This window comes from Gopherus flavomarginatus, chromosome 12 (genome assembly GCF_025201925.1).
Source record: "Gopherus flavomarginatus isolate rGopFla2 chromosome 12, rGopFla2.mat.asm, whole genome shotgun sequence".
NCBI classification, from domain to species: Eukaryota; Metazoa; Chordata; order Testudines; family Testudinidae; genus Gopherus; species Gopherus flavomarginatus.
Window position 1 is genome coordinate 26,107,158 of NC_066628.1, and position 19,763 is coordinate 26,126,920.

At 46.3% G+C, this 19,763-nt stretch overlaps 1 protein-coding gene across 9 annotated transcripts in view; it reads right to left on the reverse strand.

The window, feature by feature from the left end:
- Positions 1-19,763, reverse strand: part of GAS7 (growth arrest specific 7) — a 255,175-nt gene that overhangs the window by 60,262 nt on the left and 175,150 nt on the right. For all 9 annotated transcript variants that reach the window (XM_050919753.1, XM_050919752.1, XM_050919751.1 and 6 more), the window contains one exon: positions 15,780-15,833. In XM_050919753.1, coding sequence (XP_050775710.1) covers positions 15,780-15,833 — 54 coding nt within the window. The remainder of the gene's footprint in view (positions 1-15,779; positions 15,834-19,763) is intronic.

The window sequence follows — 19,763 nt, forward strand, 5'->3', positions numbered from 1 at the left end:
GCCTTCTTGGTAACAAGGGCACACTATTGACTCATATCCAGCTTCTCGTCCACTGTAATCCCCATGTCCTTTTCTGCAGAACTGCCGCTCAGCCAGTCAGTCCCCAGCGTACAGCAGTGCATGAGATTCTTCCGTCTTAAGTGCAGGACTCTGCACTTGTCCTTGTTGAACCTCATCACATTTATTTTGGTCCAATCCTCCAATTTGTCTAGGTCCCTCTGGACCCTACTCCTACCCTCCAGCATATCTACCTCTCCCCCCATCTTAGTGTCATCCACAAACTTGCTGAGAGTGCAATCCATCCCATCATCCAGATCATTAATGAAGATGTTGAACAAGACCGATCCCTGGCACACTCTGCTTGATACTGGTTGTCAACTAGACATTGAGCCATTGATCACTATCCACTGAGCCCAATGATCTAGCCAGCATTCTATCCACCTTATAGTCCATTCATCCAGCACAGCTGATAATGGAGACTCAAGGCCACAAACATGCTCCTGAATGGAGTACACAAGAGAGGGTGGATCTTATTGCTGTGTGGGGAGAAGAGTCTGTGCAGGCATAGTTCCGATCCAGAAGAAGAAATGCTGACATCTATACCAAGATTGCGCGGGGTATGGGGGAGAAGGGCTACGCCAGGGACACACGCAGCAATGCTGTGTGAAAATAAAGGAGCTTCGGCAAGCGTACCAGAAGGGAGGTGAATAGTTGCTCTGGTTCTGCCCCACAGACATGTCACTTTTATGAGGAGCTGCATGCGATTCTCAGCGGTGATCCCATCATTACCCCAAAATGCTCTATGGATACTTCCTAGGAGCTCTGGGCGACCTCGAGCAACAACGAGGAGGACATTGCTGACAAGGAAGAGGAGGAGGATGAGGAGAATGTGAGGCAGGCAAGTGGAGGATTCCCGCTCCCTGACAGCCAAGAACTGTTTTTAATTCTGGAGCCCATCCTGTCAGAGGACCAGTTGGTAGTGGAGCGTGATGCTAGGGAAGGCACGTCTGGTGAATACACATTGCCAATCAAACTGTAGGGGTTACACGCTATTATTTTTCATGCTAGGTATCAGTGGCCACTCCGGCTACACAGAGGAGGCTCTTCGAAAAAAGACTGTTTATGGGTATGGGGATGGCCCTGGAATCCTCCATGGAGATCTCTAGGAAGCTTTCATGAAGGTACTCCGCAATCCTTTGCAGAAGGCTTCTGGGAAGGGCTGCCTTATTTTGTCCACCATGGTAGGGCACTTTCCCACGCTACTCCAGTATTACCTCCACTGGCGTTATTGCGGCACACAGCACTGTAGCATAAGGACCAGGTCTCTACCCAGACACTTGCAGCATTTGCTCTGTTACTCTCAGGAGAGTGATAGCGCATAGGGGAGAAATGGGGGAAGTTTTCAATGCTAACCCTTAAACTGCAAACAATTCAACAAGTAATTCACCCCGTTTGGTGAAATCTGGGTCACACAACGATGCTTTCCTAAATGTGCCATGGTTGTGGTTGGAAGAGATAACCGCGTATTGCAAGCAGCATTGAAAAAAAAAGGGGGAGGGCAGCTTCCTGTTTGTCTCCCTTCCCCCCTAAGCCGGTGCTGCTTTTAAAAAAAAACAAACTATTTGGGGGCTCTACACCGGTGCCTCTCCTCAGGTTGCTAGGGGAAAGGGAATCCAAGGATGTCTTCACAAAAGCAGCAGCACAAAAGCTCTTGCCCACGTCTTTTGTCCTTACTCACCATGGGCGGAGCAGCAAACTGACTCTTGCAGTAGCCAGCAGTTGTGATTACATTGTGGTTTGCAGTGAAGTGTATTGATAGGTGATTTTTTCAATTAAAAAAAATTAACCTTACACCAGAAACAATCTATGCACTGTCAATGCTACCTTGGTGCCTTGCATTCCTTGCAACTGAAAACTAGTCTGTTGACGCACACTGGTACAGAGACGTTCCCAGATTAGAAGGTGCAATAAAGAAGACTTGGGAGGACATGTTCAATGAGTTAATGCACGCCCCCAGAGTGACAAGACGGAGCTCAGAGAATGGAGGATTGCACTGTGCGAGAACCTGGACATGGACAGGGAGGACAGGAGAGCATGCAGAGAACAACAGCAGGAAGAGATGCTGTGGATTATGAAGGAGCAATCAGACATGTTGAGGCCTCTGGTTGAGGTTAACGAAAGGCAGCTGGATGCTAGAGTCCCTCTGCAGCCTATGCTGAATCTGCTTCCATAATCGCCTAGTTCTACATCCTCCTCCCCCAAACGTCCTATGAGGAGGGGGAGCGGGAATTCAGTATCCCTTGCACTTAACACCAGAGGAGGGTACAAGGACCAGAATGCTCCCAATCCCGGACCTTTGATAGTTACTGTAATGCATCTGTAAGAAAACTTTCCTTGTTTCTCGCACCACAGTGTTATCAGCGCTTTTGCCCCAGGTTATCTTACTTTTCTTTGCTGTCTCTGTGTGTTTGTGTGCATAATAAAATTTAACAGATTGAGGAGAAAAGGCTATTTTTTCATTCAACACCCAGTGGTTGGTGAGGTGGAGTTTACAGGGGAGAAAATGCAATGGACGGGACAGTTTTGTAAGGAACACAGATGTGTCACATTACTCTGGTTCATTGCTTAAACTGGTTTCCAAAGCCTCATGGAGATGGAGAGCTCCTTGACGTGCTGTTCTTATTGCTCAAAATTGGTTGCCAAGCGATCTGCCTCAACCCCCAACCTCAGCGGAAACTTTTCTCCCTTTGTTTCACAGGTATTATGGAGCACACAGAAGGCAGCAATAACAACAGGGATATTACTTTTACTGAGGTCTAACGTAGTAAGCAAACAATACCAGCAACCTTTTAAACGTCCAAAAGCACATTCCACCACCATTCTGCACTTTCTCAGCCAATGGGTGAACCAGTCCTTACTGCTGTCCAGGCGGCCTGTGTACGGCTTCATGAGCCATGGGAGCAAGGAGTAGGCTAGGTCTCCCAGGATCACAACTGGCATTGCAACATCACCAATGGTTGTTTTGCAGTCTGGAAAAAATGTACCTGTTTGCAGCTTTCTGAATAAACCTGTGTTTCTAATGATGCACACGTCATGCACCTTTCCCCAACCATCCCATGTTGATATTGGTGAAATGGCCCCTATGATCCACCAGCGCTTGAAACACCATTGAGAAATATGCCTTTCAGTTTATGTACTCTTTGGCAAGGTGGTCTGGTGCCAAGATAGGGATATGCATTCCATCTATTGCCCCACTGCAGTTAGGGAACCTCATCATAGTAAAACCATCCACTATGTCCTGCACCTTGCTTAGAGTCCCTAACCTTCTTAGCAGAAATCTGTTGATGGCCTTGCAAACTTGGATCATAACAGATCCCATGGTAGATTTACTCACTCCAAATTGATGCCCCATTGACTGGTAGCAGTCTGGCGCTGCAAGCTTCCACAGAGCAATCCCCACTCGCTTCTCAACTCTCAGAGAAGCTCTCATTTTAGTACTGCTGCACGTCAGGGCTGGGGAAAGCTCTTCACACAGTTCTGGAAAGTGGCCTTACACATTCAAAAGTTCTGCAGCCACTGCTCGTCATCCCATAGCTGCATAACAATGCAGTTCTACCAGTCAGCACTTGTTTCCCAGGCCCAGAAACGGCGCTCAACTGTGTCAAGGTGATGCATGACTGTTGCCAGCAACTGTGAATTGCTCCACTCTGTTTTTCCAGCAGGACTGCTTGTGTGGCATCACACTGTTCCATGGGGTGGCTCCTGCATCAGCTGTGCAAATACTGCAGGATAAGGCGCAAGGTGTTTGTAATGCTCACAACAACAGCATACAGCTGAGCAGGGTCCATACTTATCATGCTGTGGCATCCGCATGGGTAACCCACGCTTACACAAAAAGGTGTGAAAAAGGCTTGGTTTGTTTGCAGTTGATTTCAGGGAGGGAGGGAGAGAGGGAGGTAAGTGCATCATGGGAGGTTAACACCATGTTCCTATGACCATCCACGCCAATGTTTGGTCTCATAAGGCAGCGCAAGCCCAACCCAAAATTCCACTTGGCTACATGCACTGTGGGATAGCTACCCGCAGTACAGTGCTCTGTCCATCGATGCAAGCCCTGCTAGTGGGGATGTATTCCTCCAACACAATGAACGTAGTGTAGACATGCAAGATCAACTTGCTTAAATTGGAGGCTCGATGCTGACTTACATGAAGTAGACTTAACTCTGTAGTGTAGACATAACCAAGTTGTGCCTCACAAATCTCAGAGATGGAAATTGTGACAGGGCGTACATACCTGTTGACTAATATATGCTAGCTAGCATAGACACATATCATATTAATAATATGTGTTATCCACACCATATAGATATTAGAATGCATTAAGCACAAATATTACAGCAGTTATATAGCCTAAATGGACTATGATTTTTACATAACCCTGCTCACTTATGCTAAGTATCCCATAACCCCTTGCATTCACTGAAGTAAGTTTTGGCTTGAGCAAATAGGAAAGCTGACAAGATCAGGACAGATGACTGGTTTACCATAGCAATAGAAAGGGAGTTAATCTCACTGGCCTGAATTGGAATGTCCCAAAGGAAGAGGACAAGAGATGTGATTGTTCTACCCTAGTACAAACCTAGGGGGTGCCTTCACGTTCTTTGATACCTGAAATGCTGTGTTCAGAGCAAAGAGATAAGAGGTAAACTACAATACCAGAAAAACGAGATAGGAAGTTTCTTGATTCAATCTAGCTTCAGAGGATGTACACAGTACCTGTTACTAATGTAACTCCCTTGGGGTTTAGAGAGCATGGCCCCTTTAAATCTTTGTCCTGAGGGGGAGCTGATTGTTCCTGGCAGAGGATGTGGTTTTTTTTGTGGGGGGGGGGGCAGGGGGGAGAGCAGGAAGAGAGGGAGAGTGACAGGGTGGGTGGCTCTGGGGCTTCAGACAGAAGGGATGCAGAAAGCAGGCCCTCACAGAGTGAAGCAGCTGAGGACCTGTCCAAAGCCCAGGAGGGACAGAGTGGCCAACCAGGGACACCCTAGGACAGGAGCCAAGAGGAGCACTTTGCCAGGGAGGAATTGCCCGAGAAGGACACACCAGAGCTGCATCAAGTATCACTGCTGCGCCAAGAGGTGTGGGACTGAGAGTACTGGAGCTTGTGACTTTGAAGTCGTAATAAGGAGAGAGGTTGTTAGCTAGTTAAGTGGGGGAGGTTGTCGCTCTGTGTAGTGTTGCAGAAAGCGGCAGAAGAGGGTACCGGAGGGGTTTGCTGGGAAAGATTATTGGCATAGAAGATGACCAGGAGCCCCCAAGACTCACCACTGGACTAGAACTCTGCCCGGGACTCCTGACCTCTGAGTGTAGACGCATTGCTGGGTTTCTGCCCTTTCAGACTGTGGTACTGAAGAAGAACTCTTCCATTGACCTAGCTACCGCTGCTCTAGGAGGTGGATTACCTATATGAACAGAAAAACCCCTTCTGTTGCTCTAGGAAGTGTCTACACTGTGGCGCTACGGAGGCATAGCTGCACTGATGTAGTTGTGCCACTGTAGCGCATGTGCAGATATGGCCTCTTTTGGAAGAGAACCTGCTGTGAGATTCTCCTCAGTTCTGTCACAGCAACAACGAAGGGCACTTAGACATGCAGATGAGACAGACAGGATCCAGACAAAGTGAGTTTCCATTAAACAAAGAGAGGAGAAACAGGTTTGTACCACAGTAAACAGATCTTCAGCTACTAGGGAAAAGAAGTCCTTTGTTGTTGTTATACATGCTGTTTTCAAAGCCATTGTGGATGATTGAGGAGTCCTGGGGTTTCTTTTAAAGCTGTCTGAGTTTTAAAAAATAATAAATACTTACAAATGACTTTCCCTGTGTCTTGCAGTAAGATTTGATAGTAAAAACATCAACAAGAAAACTGCTTCCTCTCAATAGAAAGTACAGAGACTCTATCAGGTGTGGTGAGAAAATACTCAGATACACTGCCAAATTCACTGGGTTCAATTGTTCTTGGATAAGTTATCCTAAAATTGGAAACCAATGTGCACAGTCTAGCGCTCACAAGCTCTTGGCTGTGCACACTGCTAAGCAACCCTACAATAATAAATGAGCTGCTGGGCTGCACACAGCACTGCTGAGCAAACCGACATTAACAAGTGAAGTGCTTGGCTGTGCACGTTGCTACTGAGCAACTCTACAATAACAAAACAAAGTGTACGATTAAATATGGGGCAAAGCTCTGGAAAGGAAGCAGACTGCAGCCATAAACTCTAATCTCTGTCTTGACCTGATGATCACTGTGGTATCAAGAGATTTATGCAATATATTGTTGTCATAAACAGATAAGAAAAGTTAATAGCACAGAAGTACTTTATATCTCTTTGACTGTAAAGGGTTAACAAGAACAGTGAGCCTGGCTGTCACCTGACCAGAGGACCAATCAGAGGACAGGATACTTTCAAATCTTGAGGGAGGGAAGTTTTTGGGCTGTGCTGTTAGGTTTTGGTTGTTGTCCACTCTGGGGGCTCAGAGGGATTAGACGTACAACCAGGTTTCTCTCCAATCTCTCCAATACAGGTTCTTATAAGTTCAGAATAGTGAGTACTAGATAGATAAAGCGAGTTAGGCTTATGTTTGTTTTCTTTATTTGCAAGTGTGTATTTGGTTGGAAGAAGTTCAAATGTGTATTTGGCTGGGAGGAGTTCAAATTGGTATTTGCTGAAAAGATTTTTAATCTGTACTTGAATACTTAGGCTGGGAGGTTATTCCCAGTGTCTATAGCTGAAAGACCCTGTACCTATTCCATCTTAAATTTACAAGATCATTTTTACTGTTTTTTCCTTCTTTAATTAAAAGTTTCTTTTTTAAGAACCTGATTATTTTTCTATTCTGGTGAGACCCCAGGGGACTGGGTCTGGATTCATCAGGGAACTGGTGGGGAGAAAGGAGGGAAGAGGGAGAGAGAGGCTAATTTCTCTCTGTGTTAGGATTACTTTCTCTCAGGAAGAGTCTGGAAGGGGGGAAGAGAAGGAGGGAGGAAGGTGAATCGTCCTCTCTGTTTTGTGATTCAAGGAGTTTGAATCACACAGTGATCTTCCAGGGGAACCCAGGGAGGGGAAGCCTGGGAGAGGCAATGGTGAGGGAAAGGGTTTACTTTCCTTGTGTTGAGATCCAGAGGGTCTGGGTCTTGGGGGTCCCCGGGCAAGGTTTTGGGGGGACCAGAGTGTACCAGGCACTGTAATTCCTGGTTGGTGGCAGCGCTACAGGTTCTAAGCTGGTAATTGAGCTTAGAGGAATTCATGCTGGTACCTCATCTTTTGGACGCTAAGGTTCAGAGTGGGGATTTGTACCATGACAATTGTTCTACATGTACTCAGTGTATCCGTCCACGAACAGCCCCAGCAAAATCAATGGGACTGCTCAATGCTCACAGGCTTTTGCAGGCTCCAGCTCTTCACTGTGTCAATGACCCCTTCTTCAGTTATCTCTTCCAACTTGTCCTTTTTCTCCCTTTCCCCCTCACTCACTTTCCTCTATCACAGGGATTCCAGGGGGCTAGATTTTATATTTTAAATTATTTTTAGAAGGTCTCTCTTGTATCATATTTCATAGAATTTAAATGATATTCTATTATTGCATAGAATATCAGGGTTGGAAGGGACCTCAGGAGATCTATCTAGTTCTAGTGCAACCCCCTGCTCAAAGCAGGACCAATCCCCAATTAAATCATCCAACAGATTTTTGCCCATATCCCTAAATTGCCCCCTTAAGGATTGAACTCACAACCCTGGGTTTAGCAGGCCAATGCTCAAACCACTGAGCGATCTCTCCCCCCTAGAAGGGCAGAAGCCACCTCTCCATCCCGCACACTGAGTGGCTAGAATGGGGCTCGAACCCATGACCTTAGCATTACTAGCACCACGCTCTAACCAGCTGAGCTAGCCATAGCATGAAATGGGAACAATTTTCCAAAGAGCAGCGCTGCAAAGGAAAACAAACTCCAGAGGTTTTATACAGTACATGTCGAACAGGGCAGCTCTGGTAAGCACCTTTGGCTTTTTGCAGAAAACAACTGTTTACTTCTAGCAATGGCTTTTTTGTTCTTCCCTTTCCCATCTTCAAGTATTCCAGCTTCTCTAAAGGCTTCTCGGTGTGATATGTGCTAAGAACAGCTAAGGCAAGGCACTTAAAGTAAAGTAAAGTAAAGAGTTTCTTTACTTTTATGTCACGTGGAAAGTCTATTCATTTTTGGAATTATTAAAGGGCTCTACAGAGACAAATTCCTGCCAAGTGACTCAGCAATAACTCTGAAATGCACGAATAGTGTCTTCTTTACCTCTACCTCAAGGAGCTGCTCTTGGACCAAATCATATCATCAGCTGGAGGGATTTAAAGAGGATCCTAGGACTGGGCTGGCCAATCTCTTGGAGTTAAGCCTTTCTTCTTTTGTCCTCTACACCCAGAACAGAGGAGGATTTGGGAGCAGCTCTCAGTCCCTGTACACTGGACCATTTACAGCAGATAGAGAATAGTTTAACACCCTATTGGAACTGATTTCTAACACTGCACTTTTCCCCTCTTTGCTTTGATCTCCAAAGTGGATTAGACTGAAAGGACCTTTGAAAAATACTTGGGAAAAGCAGTAAAATCTCAAAAGGCAAAATGAAAGAGTTGCTTCCTGTGTGCAGTCAACTGGGGAGCTCCTGACAGACACTGCTGGGTCGGCATGGCATACTGCCCAAGTGAAACGTCCTCTGGGACAAAATGAGGATGTTTATTTAATTAAATGACAATCTCAAAATGAACGCAACCCTGTGATTACAATGGAAGTTGCCCACAAGGCAGGAAATACCAGTGTCAAGGGTGTGTGCACACCTTCTACTCTGCCATTGTGCATATGCATTATCACAATGCACTTGGATGACACGGTCATCTGCTAACATAATGCAATACACACTGGTTTTCAAATGGGTACTTGTGTCCCTAGGGGTATGCATGCTCTTGTCAGGAAGTATGTGAAAAAATCCTGCAATGGTGGACAATGCATTTTATTTAGTAAGACCTAGCAATCTAATCATATGTATATTATGACACTATCTCAGAAGGTGGTACGTGGTAGACTCCATTATTTGGAAAGAGGTGCAACCTAAAAAGTTTGAAAACCACTGCAATACACCATAGCATTGGTGGCCAAACTTACTGACCCTCCGAGCCACATACAACCATATTCAGAAGTTCAAGAGCCGAGGTGTGCCTGCCGGACCTCGGGGCTTCTGCCTCACAGGATGTGCCTGCCGGGACTTGGGCCCACTCCTGCTGAAGCCCTGATCCCCGACAGATGCACCTTGCAGGGCTGAAGCCCGAAGAACACCCTCCCCACTGGCAGAAGCCCCAACCCCACCTTTCCCCTGCAAAACACAGGTCCCGAGCTGCCCTTCCCCTCCCCCAAGTCTGGTAATGCAGTAGGGCTCCGCAAGCCGCACTTTAATTATAAAAGCTGCATGCAGCTCATGAGCAGCGGTTTGGCCATCCTTGTGCTATAGTCACAGTGTCTACAGCCTCTGGTTCTATAGTGTGATGTCCCTGGCACTGTGAGAATGGAAGCCACAATGACCAGGCTGGCATTACCTCACACAGCATGCTGGCCAGCCAAACCCCACAGGAGCATGAGACTACTCTATGCTGGAGCCATGGAGTCGGAGGTCGGGGAGGACCCCTGGCTTCCACAGACTGAGAACCAAGCTGATTCCAAACCTCACCCATCCCTGGAATCCCATGAAGCGCAAACCCTGCCTGGGTTTACCTTACCAACAGGCCCCTCCTCTCGAACATACTCTTGCACACTGGGCTCAGTCTGACTCCCATCGCGATCAACAAAAGTTTCACCTTTGCCTTCAATGGGAACAGGAGTGAGTCTATGGTTAAGAGAGCTCCCACTACTGCTGGTTCAGCCTGCCAGGCCTCTTCCCTTCCTTGCTTCCATACCAGGAATGGGCTTCAGGAGATGTTGATTTTCCAAGAAACCCGAGATTGCTCTGTCTCTTCCTGTCCTTACTGCCAAGGAAACCAGCCGCGGGGGGAGGGGTTGACACATTTGCTTTAACTACTCTTGCACAGGTGGAGAGAGACATTCCAAGGAACTTAATTTGCAAGCTCAGTAAGCAGCTGCTCCCGTGCCTCCAGGTGCTGATCAAAGATAATAGAAAGAGCAGGTTGCTTTTTCCGTGGCCTCTCTTACCACATTATGACCAGCTTCATCTCTTTGCTAGGTCCCTGCAACTCTCCTGTGCACATCCTGTGCTTGGCCAGTTCTGACTCCCTCTTTATGAACTCCTTCCACAAGTATCTCCATGCTTCTCCCCAAACTGCCCCTTAACCCTGGAACATGCTCCCGAGTCCTGTATCCCAAGCCATCTGCCATCTCCCAAACCCAGCTTTTCTCCACAGTCCTTCAGGCAACAATCCTCTAATGCTGCAGTTTCCAAATACTTCACGGTCGCAACTGACTTTTAGACCACCCGTATTTTCACAAGCGCCTCCCACAGTCCTCAACCCCTGAGAATGACTTTCCCAATCCTGCAAATAGGCCAGGTCTTTATAATCCACACGATATCAGTAACAGACACAAAACTGCTCTGTTAGATGCCCCCAACCCCACAACTCTACAATGAGGTAAGAAGGCTTCTTTGGTTAAAAAATCATTCTGGTTCAGCGGGAAATTAAAACAGCAATTAAAATATAAACGAACAAAACTGAAAAATGAGGAAGCTGGTAGCAATGACTACAGCAGTTAGTAAATGCAAACTACTGATTAAGATATCAGTGAAAAATCTATGCCCAGTAAGAAGCAATTCTTTAAATGTGTCAAAAACAAATGAAATCCAAACAGTGGTATAGTGCCATTATGATAAGGACATAAAATTATTAACCACGATTCACAAAAGGCAGACGTATTCCACAACCTTTTTTGTTCTGTATTTGGAGAGAAGCAAGATGATGTATTAGCATCTTACAATTCTATTCCATCAGTATTTTATTATCATGATGATGAGAAGCAACACAGCTTATAACCTAGATGGACTTTTCAAATCATTGGCAAAAGCCTGGGTTGCTATCTGACTGTGCTTTGCTGCATCATGTATAATATGCCCTGTGTTGTTCAGCATGGTACTCCATGCACCAGAATCAGCTGGACAAGAAAGACTCATTACCTAGCCCAGTGAACACACGTCCTGCTGTTAACAACTAAAGCCTATTACTGACAAGCACCTATTAATCCTATCGGTTAAAGCAGTGGCCTCCAACCTTTTTCATCCGGCGGGTGCCAGACGACGAGCCACGGAGGACCGTGGCAGCAGATGAGCATCTGCCGAAATTCCACTGACAAGTGGCAAAGTCAATAGGCATCGCAACCGAAATGCCGCAAAACAAGCAGCATCATCCAGAGGCTTCGCCGCTGAAATACTGCTGAAAATCAGCAGCATTTTGGCAGCGACACCGCTGGATGACGCAGCTTGTCAGCTGTATTTCGGCGGCCAGTATGCAGGCGCACTTAGATGTCCCGCCAGGCGCCATTGCGCCTGCGGGCACCGCGTTGAGGACCCCTGGGTTAAAGTACCATCTAGGGAGACTGCTGCAAAATCTGGAAGAGACAAGAACTTGGTATCACAGCACCCTGAGTGAATTACCTGAATGAATGAACTCTCTCAAGGAACCAGTCATTGCAACTGTGCAGATGAGCTGGAGAACAGGCCAGTTCCAACTGATAAGTAGCAAAATGACTTATACACAGTCTTGGAAGGATTAGATTTTTATTAGTAAATGGCCATTTCACCGTACATATGAAACTGATAAAAATATTTCCATCAATAACTGACATTTATTGACAGGTAATGTAAGAAAAATTACTTAGGAACTTACTAGAGTTTGATTTAAGGATATTTACTTGGTATATTTTAACATGGGATGTTGACAATTTGTGTTTTAACAGTTAAAGCTTTAATTTTTTGAACCTCAGTGTCTACTGTCATGAAATAATTATTTACTGAGTTCTCCATATTGTCTTACTCTCCATAATTTCCCTCACCTGTGAAAATTTAAATTGATAAAAACTGAAGGGAAAAAAAAAAGCAGCTTAAAATTAGGATTACCATATGTCTGGGTTTTCCTGGACATGGCCTCTTTTTTGATACTCTGTCCTCTATCCAAACAGATTTTTCATTTAAGAGGCAATGTCCGGGATTTTTATGTAGCAGATGTTACAGCTCAGAAAGAGCTTGCTCCATGTCCCAACTGATCCCTCCCCTGCAGCTGCAGCTGCTGGATCCCACCCACCCAGGCTCCGGCTCCTAGCCCTGGGGCAGGGGAGAGGCCCACAGGGAGGCCCTCTCCAGTATCTTCTCCAGCATCTCTTTCTCCAACACCCCCTCCAAAATGCCCTCTCCACCACCCCCCAGGTACTCCTACCAGTACACACACACACCTCCAGCACCCTCCAATATCCTCTCCAGCACCTTCCAACTATAAACCCCCCAGCTCCCCCTCCAGCAATGTCCTCTTTGTGGGAACCTGAAATATGGTAACCCAACTTAAAATAAACATTATTTATAGGGGGAGGTTTAGGTTGGATATTAGGAAAAACTTTTCCCTAGGAGGGTGGTGAAGCACTGGAATGGGTTCCCTAGGGAGGTGGTGGAATCTCCTTCTTTAGAGGTTTTTAAGGTCGGGTTGACAAAGCCCTGGCTGGGAAGCTTTAGTTGGGGATTGGTCCTGCTTTGGGGGGTTGGACTAGATGACCTCCTGAGGTCCCTTCCAAGCCTGAGATTCTATGGTTCTATGATCTGTCAAAATTATATTAAAAAAACAAAGTCTGCCAAGCCTAGTTATACATATATTGTTTCACCAACTGACAACATGGTTATGTTAAGCTAAATGCTTCCCAGAAAGCATGTGCCTGAGTTAAAACCCTCTGAATGACTAAAATGTATGACATGTATTTGTATTTCACTCATCGTTTGTCTTACTTGTCTAGATATCATGCCTAATCACTAACTCAGTTGAGAATGTGGAGGCTGGAGAAACTCTTTATACTAAGAGTAGTACAATTTGTAAGATGAAATGGTGTTTCCCTGCTGGGAGAAACCCTGAGTGTTTCAAAGAGTTCAGCCTAAATCACACAGACTTTGTTGACAAGAGAACTGACAGTTCATAGACAACGAGAGGAAGAAGCCTTGAATTGGCTTGTAAACTAAAGATTTTAGCACTGTATGTATCTTTGGTTAAAGTGGCATAAGATCCCACAGTACTCCTTAAATACCAGAGAAATTTGAAGGGCTTCAAAATTATCACCTGTATATTATTGTATGGGTTTAATGACAAATTGAGAAATAAAGTGCAATTTGTTAACAGTGAGGACTGTCGATCACCAAGAGGGACTGATTGGTGGGATACCTGCAGAGGACCAGGTGTAATTCACAGCAGAAGGGACACACTGGGGGAATTTCCTGGTGTTTCACTGTTGTGCTAGGTGTGTTTATACACCCTATCTGGTCCTATCGCTGCTGCCAATCCCTCAGAGCACTCGACTCCCAGTGTGGACAGTGGCTACCTCCTGGCCTCCCTGTGCCACATTCCCGGTTGGCAATGTACGTGCCCAACACCCCAGGCAGATGAAGGTGAGGACTTCACGAGTGGTGCAAGCAGGGGCACCGGCATTTACCAAACCTTGGGAAGCACTGCGCAGGACAAGGAGGTTTCTTGCTCTGAAATGGCTTACAAGTGAGCTCCACACAGCTTGCATGGCTATGTAAACTGCTAGCTGACTGCTGGACAGAAAGGTGACCAGACTGGCCACTCTTTCAGTGACTGGTGCACTCTGGGACAGCAGTGGCAGGACTGACGGAGGTGACTGGGCCACCACAGCAGAGGGATGCATCATATGGGCACTCAGACAACTGAATTAACTCCCATCGAGGCTCAGTGACTCACCAGTGGCCACCAAAATGGCCCGCAACAAATCTGCACATGAGCACAAGAGCACTCCTCACTGATGGAAGGGCAGATCAACAGACTGTTCTCCCAAGGTCATCCCATTACTCCTAGTTACGCCCCTACCATGTATGACTTCAAATAACTCCTCTCCCTCCCTTGGGCTTTATACCCTTCAAATAGTTGTAGATTATGAGCATGCTCCCTCCCCTCTCCCTTAGTCAATGCTTAGCTCAGTTGGTTCTTTTAATCTTTCCTCTTAAGTAAATCCCATCCAGCCCTAAGCAGTTGTGGTTTCTTCTCTGAATTCCTTCCACTTTTAAATATCCTTCTGGCATTTAGCTGCCCAGAACTGAACACTAAAGCCCAGATACCATCACTAAGTTTCATCTAGGGAGATTAATAACATCCTTTTCTGTAATGCAAAGTTGGAAACTATTCAATGTGGTTCAGTAATGAAGATGTTAATGAACACTGACCCTACCAGCAATCCCTGTACTTTCTACCAGAAATCTCCACCAAACTGGATGCATTACTCTCTTTCAGCTAGAGAGAGACGTTCCACTTCTAGGGTGGTATTTGCCAGAATCATTCTTCATTGAAAATAAGGTGCTAAATTTCTATTTCTCCAGTATTTCATTACCTCCTGAATTGTCCCTGAGTTTTAAAAAAAAGAAATGGTAGTGGATCAGTAAGCTTGTTAGACACATCACCCAGAACAGCTGATTTGTACAGTAGTTATTCACATTTCCCAAGTACTTCCTTACCAGCTGTTTATCAGCAATAGTTATTCTGCAGAGTCAGCATTCCTTACTAATTGCTTGGACTTCTTTTCTAGATTTTGTATTGAAGACAGATTTAGAAAGAGTTTTGGATCTCAGTCAGTTTTCTGCCACTATGTAACATACAGATTAACTAAGCACTTTCCAAATCTCAGAGCAGCAGAAGATGCATCCAATTATTGTGAGCCGTAACTTTATCTGACAAAACCAACAAACTTGGAAGCAAAGGAAAAGGTCCATTTCACCTCTGTCAGTGCTAGAACGAAATCACTTTTTCTTCTAAGTGTGGGGAATTCAGTGCATGTACATGCTTAAAAGCATATATAATGGCAGAAAATGGGTAGAGAATGAAGGCCACGTGGGCCACTCTTGGCAGAAGTCCTCACACAATAGGTATGGATGATATTTCAGGGCACAGATATCTCTTGTGAAATTGTATCACTTTGATTTGTATTGTTTTTCGGGGTGCGACCTTCAGTGCTGGTGAAAGATGCTGGCCTGGTAGCCTGGAAGAATGATTATTTCCATTCATTCACAGAACAGGTTCTACACAGGCAAAACAATGTTGCTCACCTCTGCCTGGAGCCCTGCTAGGGGCTCCAGGCAGTTCAATGTCTATTGCTCATTGAGACTCAGGGCCTCTTGTTGGCAGTAGGCACAGGATTGCAATTAGTGTCAATTTCATTTTTGTGATGTGGCCACTTTGCTAAGAACTGGCCTGACATGTTTGACTCAGGCTGTTTTGTTAAAGTTGTTTTTCCTTCAGTGTCCCTTAAAAACAGAGCAGGGAGCCCCCAGACTGAGCTTTAGAAATGTGCCCTCTGGTTTGACTGGTTGGCCCAGGACCACTCCACCCATCGGGGGCTTTCTTTGCCATCCCAGGCTGCTCTGCCCTGCCCCAGAAGCTGGCCCACATACTGCTGGCCCTCGGCACAGCGGCAGGGATCACTGTCCAGGCATCACCCCCTGCCTGCAGCGCTGCTGGCTGTCCTGGCTGTACTTACCGTCCGCGAGCTCTCCCTGGCCAGCCTCCTGGGCACGCGCGGGGACCCCGGACTCTGCAGAGAGAGGAAAGAGGCATTATCAGCACGCGCTCCATGGTGGGAGAGTGCGTGAGTGTGCTTGGCCCGAGCTGCGGAGTGAATCACTGAAAGGTGTCAGTGTCTGGCTGAGAAAGGCGGGGCAGTGGGCAGGGGACCAATGTGGGCATGAGGGGGAGGCCAGGCAGGAGCTGAGGAGCAGCCTTGGGCACCAAGGACCCCCTGAGCCACCACCCTCCTCCACTGAGCCCCAGTGCCCCTTCCCTGCTGCACCCCTCCACTAAGCCCCTGCACCCTTCCACTGTGCCCCCAGCCCCCTCCACTAAGCCCCTGTACCCCTCCACTGAGCCCTGGTGCCCATTCTCCACAGTGCCCCTCCACTAAGCCCCTGCACCCCTCCACTGCACCTCCACCACTGAGTCCTGGGCCCCTTCCTGGCTGGGCCCCTCCACTGGGCCACCACTGCCACTGTACCCTCTACATCCATCCACTGAGCACTGTGCCCATCCACTGAAGCACTGTACCTGTGCAGCCCCCCAGAGTCACTGAACCTGCTGTGCCCCATGGTACTGCCCACATGGCCAAGCTCTGAAATGATCCTGAGGGGATGTGTCACTTTGGAGAATTCAACTAATTTTCCATTCTAGTAATGCCCACAGGCCCTGATCCCGAGCAGGGCCTTGTGCTGTGTGCTGTACCAACTTAGACTTAGAGGTCACTGCAAACAATCACCTCAACATGAGCTCTCAGTGCAAAAAGGGCTAATGTATGAAAAGGGGAATATTAAAGGAAAATAATCTTGCTTGTGGACAGACCATACGTAGGACCACTGCTAGGATACTGTGTCCAGTTCTGGTGTCCACATTGCAGGAAGGATTGGAAGTTCTGGAGCAAGGTCAAAGGAGGGCCACCAAATGATCCAGGAGCTGGGAAACAAGATTTTTCTATGTGAAGCTCAAGGAGCTCCATTTACTCATCTTATTGAAGAGAAGATTGAGACCCGCCCTGATCACTGTGTCTAGGCACTGACACATCATGGAACAGAGATCTGAGAGCGGGGTGTTTTCAGCCTTGATGACAAAGACCTAACAAGATTAAATGGCTGGACATGGAAGTCTGACAAATTCAGCCTCGAAACAAGATGCAATTTCCTAGCAGTGATTAAACATTGGAACAGCTTAGCAGGGGAGGTAGTGGGTTCACTGCCACTTGTAGTTTTTAAAATTAGATTAAATAACTTTGTGAAAGAGGGGCTTGAATCCAGCCTGAGGGAGAAATTTTACAACTTGGGTGGATGGCATTGGGCTGGATGGTCATGGTGGTCCCTGGTTCATGATAGTCTGTGAATTCATGAATCCTCCTTGTAGTGGGGTGATTGCTTGCTCCTGGGGAGGGCTGTGGCTGTGAGAAAGCAGCAGCAGCTGGGCCATGCCCCAATCAGGCTGAGGCTGGCTTAGGGCCCAGGTGGCCCTTATAAGAAGGCAGTGGGCCGGGAGCAAGCTGAGGAAGGAGATGGACCTAGCTGCCTGAGTGCTAAAGGGTATTGGAGTGAAGCAGGGCTGGGGAAAGGCCAGAGGAGCTGGGGAGCTCCGGGCCAGCAACTCCTCAGGCTGCAGGGCCTTGTACAAGGCCCCTGGAGGTACTGGGTTGCAGGGAAAGGCAGCAAGTCAAAACTTCCCTTGCCTATGATGACCGGCTTATATAGACTGCAGTCGGGCCCAGTGAAAGGGAAGCAGATGGTGACTGGGAGTAGCCCATAGGTTGAGGCAAGGTGGGGACAGAGGGTGGGGGTTCCCTGGGGAGGGGAGACCTAGATCTGTGGGGTATTGCCTGGAGGGGCAGCACCCCAAGTAAAAGGGCACCGGGATCCTGGGAGGGACACGGGGGCCAGTGGCAGGGGGACACTGGCCTGCAGAGGGCACTCTGTGCTGGAAAGAGCTAATTCCCAATGACCAGCAGGAGGTGCCGCAAGGTGAGTCTCTTACCCTCTGTTACGCTCCTGTTCATCCTCTTCCTTCATGGGACATGGAGAGAACAGGGAGCTCTACATTGCCCTGGACAAGATCAGGACTGTTGCAACTCTGCACTATCATGATTATACTCAAATCTATGCTTCAGGGCTTCTGGAAGGCACCTGCAGGGGTCAAGAAGGAATTCATTTCCTCAATGCACAATTGGCCAGATCTATTCTGTTTTTTGTTCGTTTTCTTCTGCCCTCCTCTGAGGCATCAGCAATTGGCCACAGCTGGAGACAGGACAGTATGTGGGGTGCATCAGCGCTCTGAAGTGGTTCAGAGAATCTTCCATCAAGATGCCTAGCTGGTGGCTCTTCTCGCATGCTCAGGGTCACAGGGATCACCAGATTTAAGTCAAGAAGGAATTTTCCCCAGGTCAGGTTGGCAGCCATCAGATTGTTTTTTTCTTTCTCTGAAGTATCGGGTGTAGTTTGCCTGCTGGGATCCTAGGAGTATATCTCACCTAATGAATTCCCTGCCATTGCAGTGGCCTCAGGTTGTGGGGGCACCTCAGTCTCTCCTGTTCTTTGACTGTGACTTACCTCAGTTTAGTTTCTTGAGGACTGAAATGCTTTAGTTATTGGGCTCAATATAGCAGTATCTGCGAGAAATGTAATGGCCTGTGCTATGCAGGCGGTCAGACTACCTGAGCTAGTGCAGTGACTCTTGATCTTTACAGACTACAGTTCCCCTTTCGAAAGTCTGACTTGTCTTGCGTACCCCAAGTTCCACCTCACTTAAACTATTTGCTTACAAAATCAGAGATAAAAATACAAAAGTGTCACGGCACACTAGTACTGAAAAATTGCTTTCTTTCTCAATTTTACCATATAATTATAAAATAAAACCATTGGAATATAAATATTGTACTTACATTTCAATGTATGGAATATAGAGCAGTATAAACAAGTCATTGTTTGTATGAAATTTTAGATTATAGTGACCTCATTAGTGCTTTTTATGTAGCCTGTTGTAAAACTAGGCAAATTTCTAGAAAAGTTGACATACCCCCTGGAAGACCTCTATGTACCCTGGATTGAGAACCACTGATCTAGTGGTCCCTTCTGGATTTAAACACTATGAAACTATGAAAAGTGTTTAAACAAACAAAAAATGGGGTTAAATAGAGCTAAAGTTTCAGATTTTGCTAAGTGCTGGCCTAGAATCTCTCATCTTTGCAACAGCTGCTGCCCTTTTTTGGCAGTAGTAACTAGCAGAAAGAGAGGGAGTTTTGTGCTGTCCTAGAAGAAATGGTAACCAGCTCTCATCCGTACAAGCAGTCCACTGAAAAGTGTTTTGTGATCAGTTTGTAACTAGGTCAAGTGAGAGGATTGTGTGGTTGCACTAGGCCTCTCAAGTGATTAAAAACATTAATTGTGAATAATCATACTGTTAATAATAGAATACCATTTATTTAAATATTTTTGATGTTTTCTACATTTTCAAATATACTGATTTCAATTACAACACAGAATACCAGGTGTACAGTGCTCTCTTTACATTTATTTTTTATTACAAATATTTGCACTGTATAAAAACAAAAGAAATAGTATTTTTCAATTCACGTCCTACAAGTACTGTAGTGCAATCCCTTTATCGTGATTGTTGAACTTAAATATGTAGAATTATGTAAAAAAAACCCAAAAATCTGCATTCAAAAATAAAACAATGTCAAACTTGAGAGCTTACAAGTCCAATCAGTCCTACTTTTTATTCAGCCAATCGCTCAAACAAGTTTGTTTATATTTGCAGAAGATAATGCTCCTTGTTTCTTGTTTATCTCACCTGAAAGTAGGAACAGGGGTTTGCATGGCACTGTTGTAGCCGGTGTCACAAGGTATTTACATACTAGTTGCAGTAAAGATATATATATTCCTTCATACTTCAATCACCATTCCAGGGGACATGCATCCATGCTGATGATGGGTTCTGC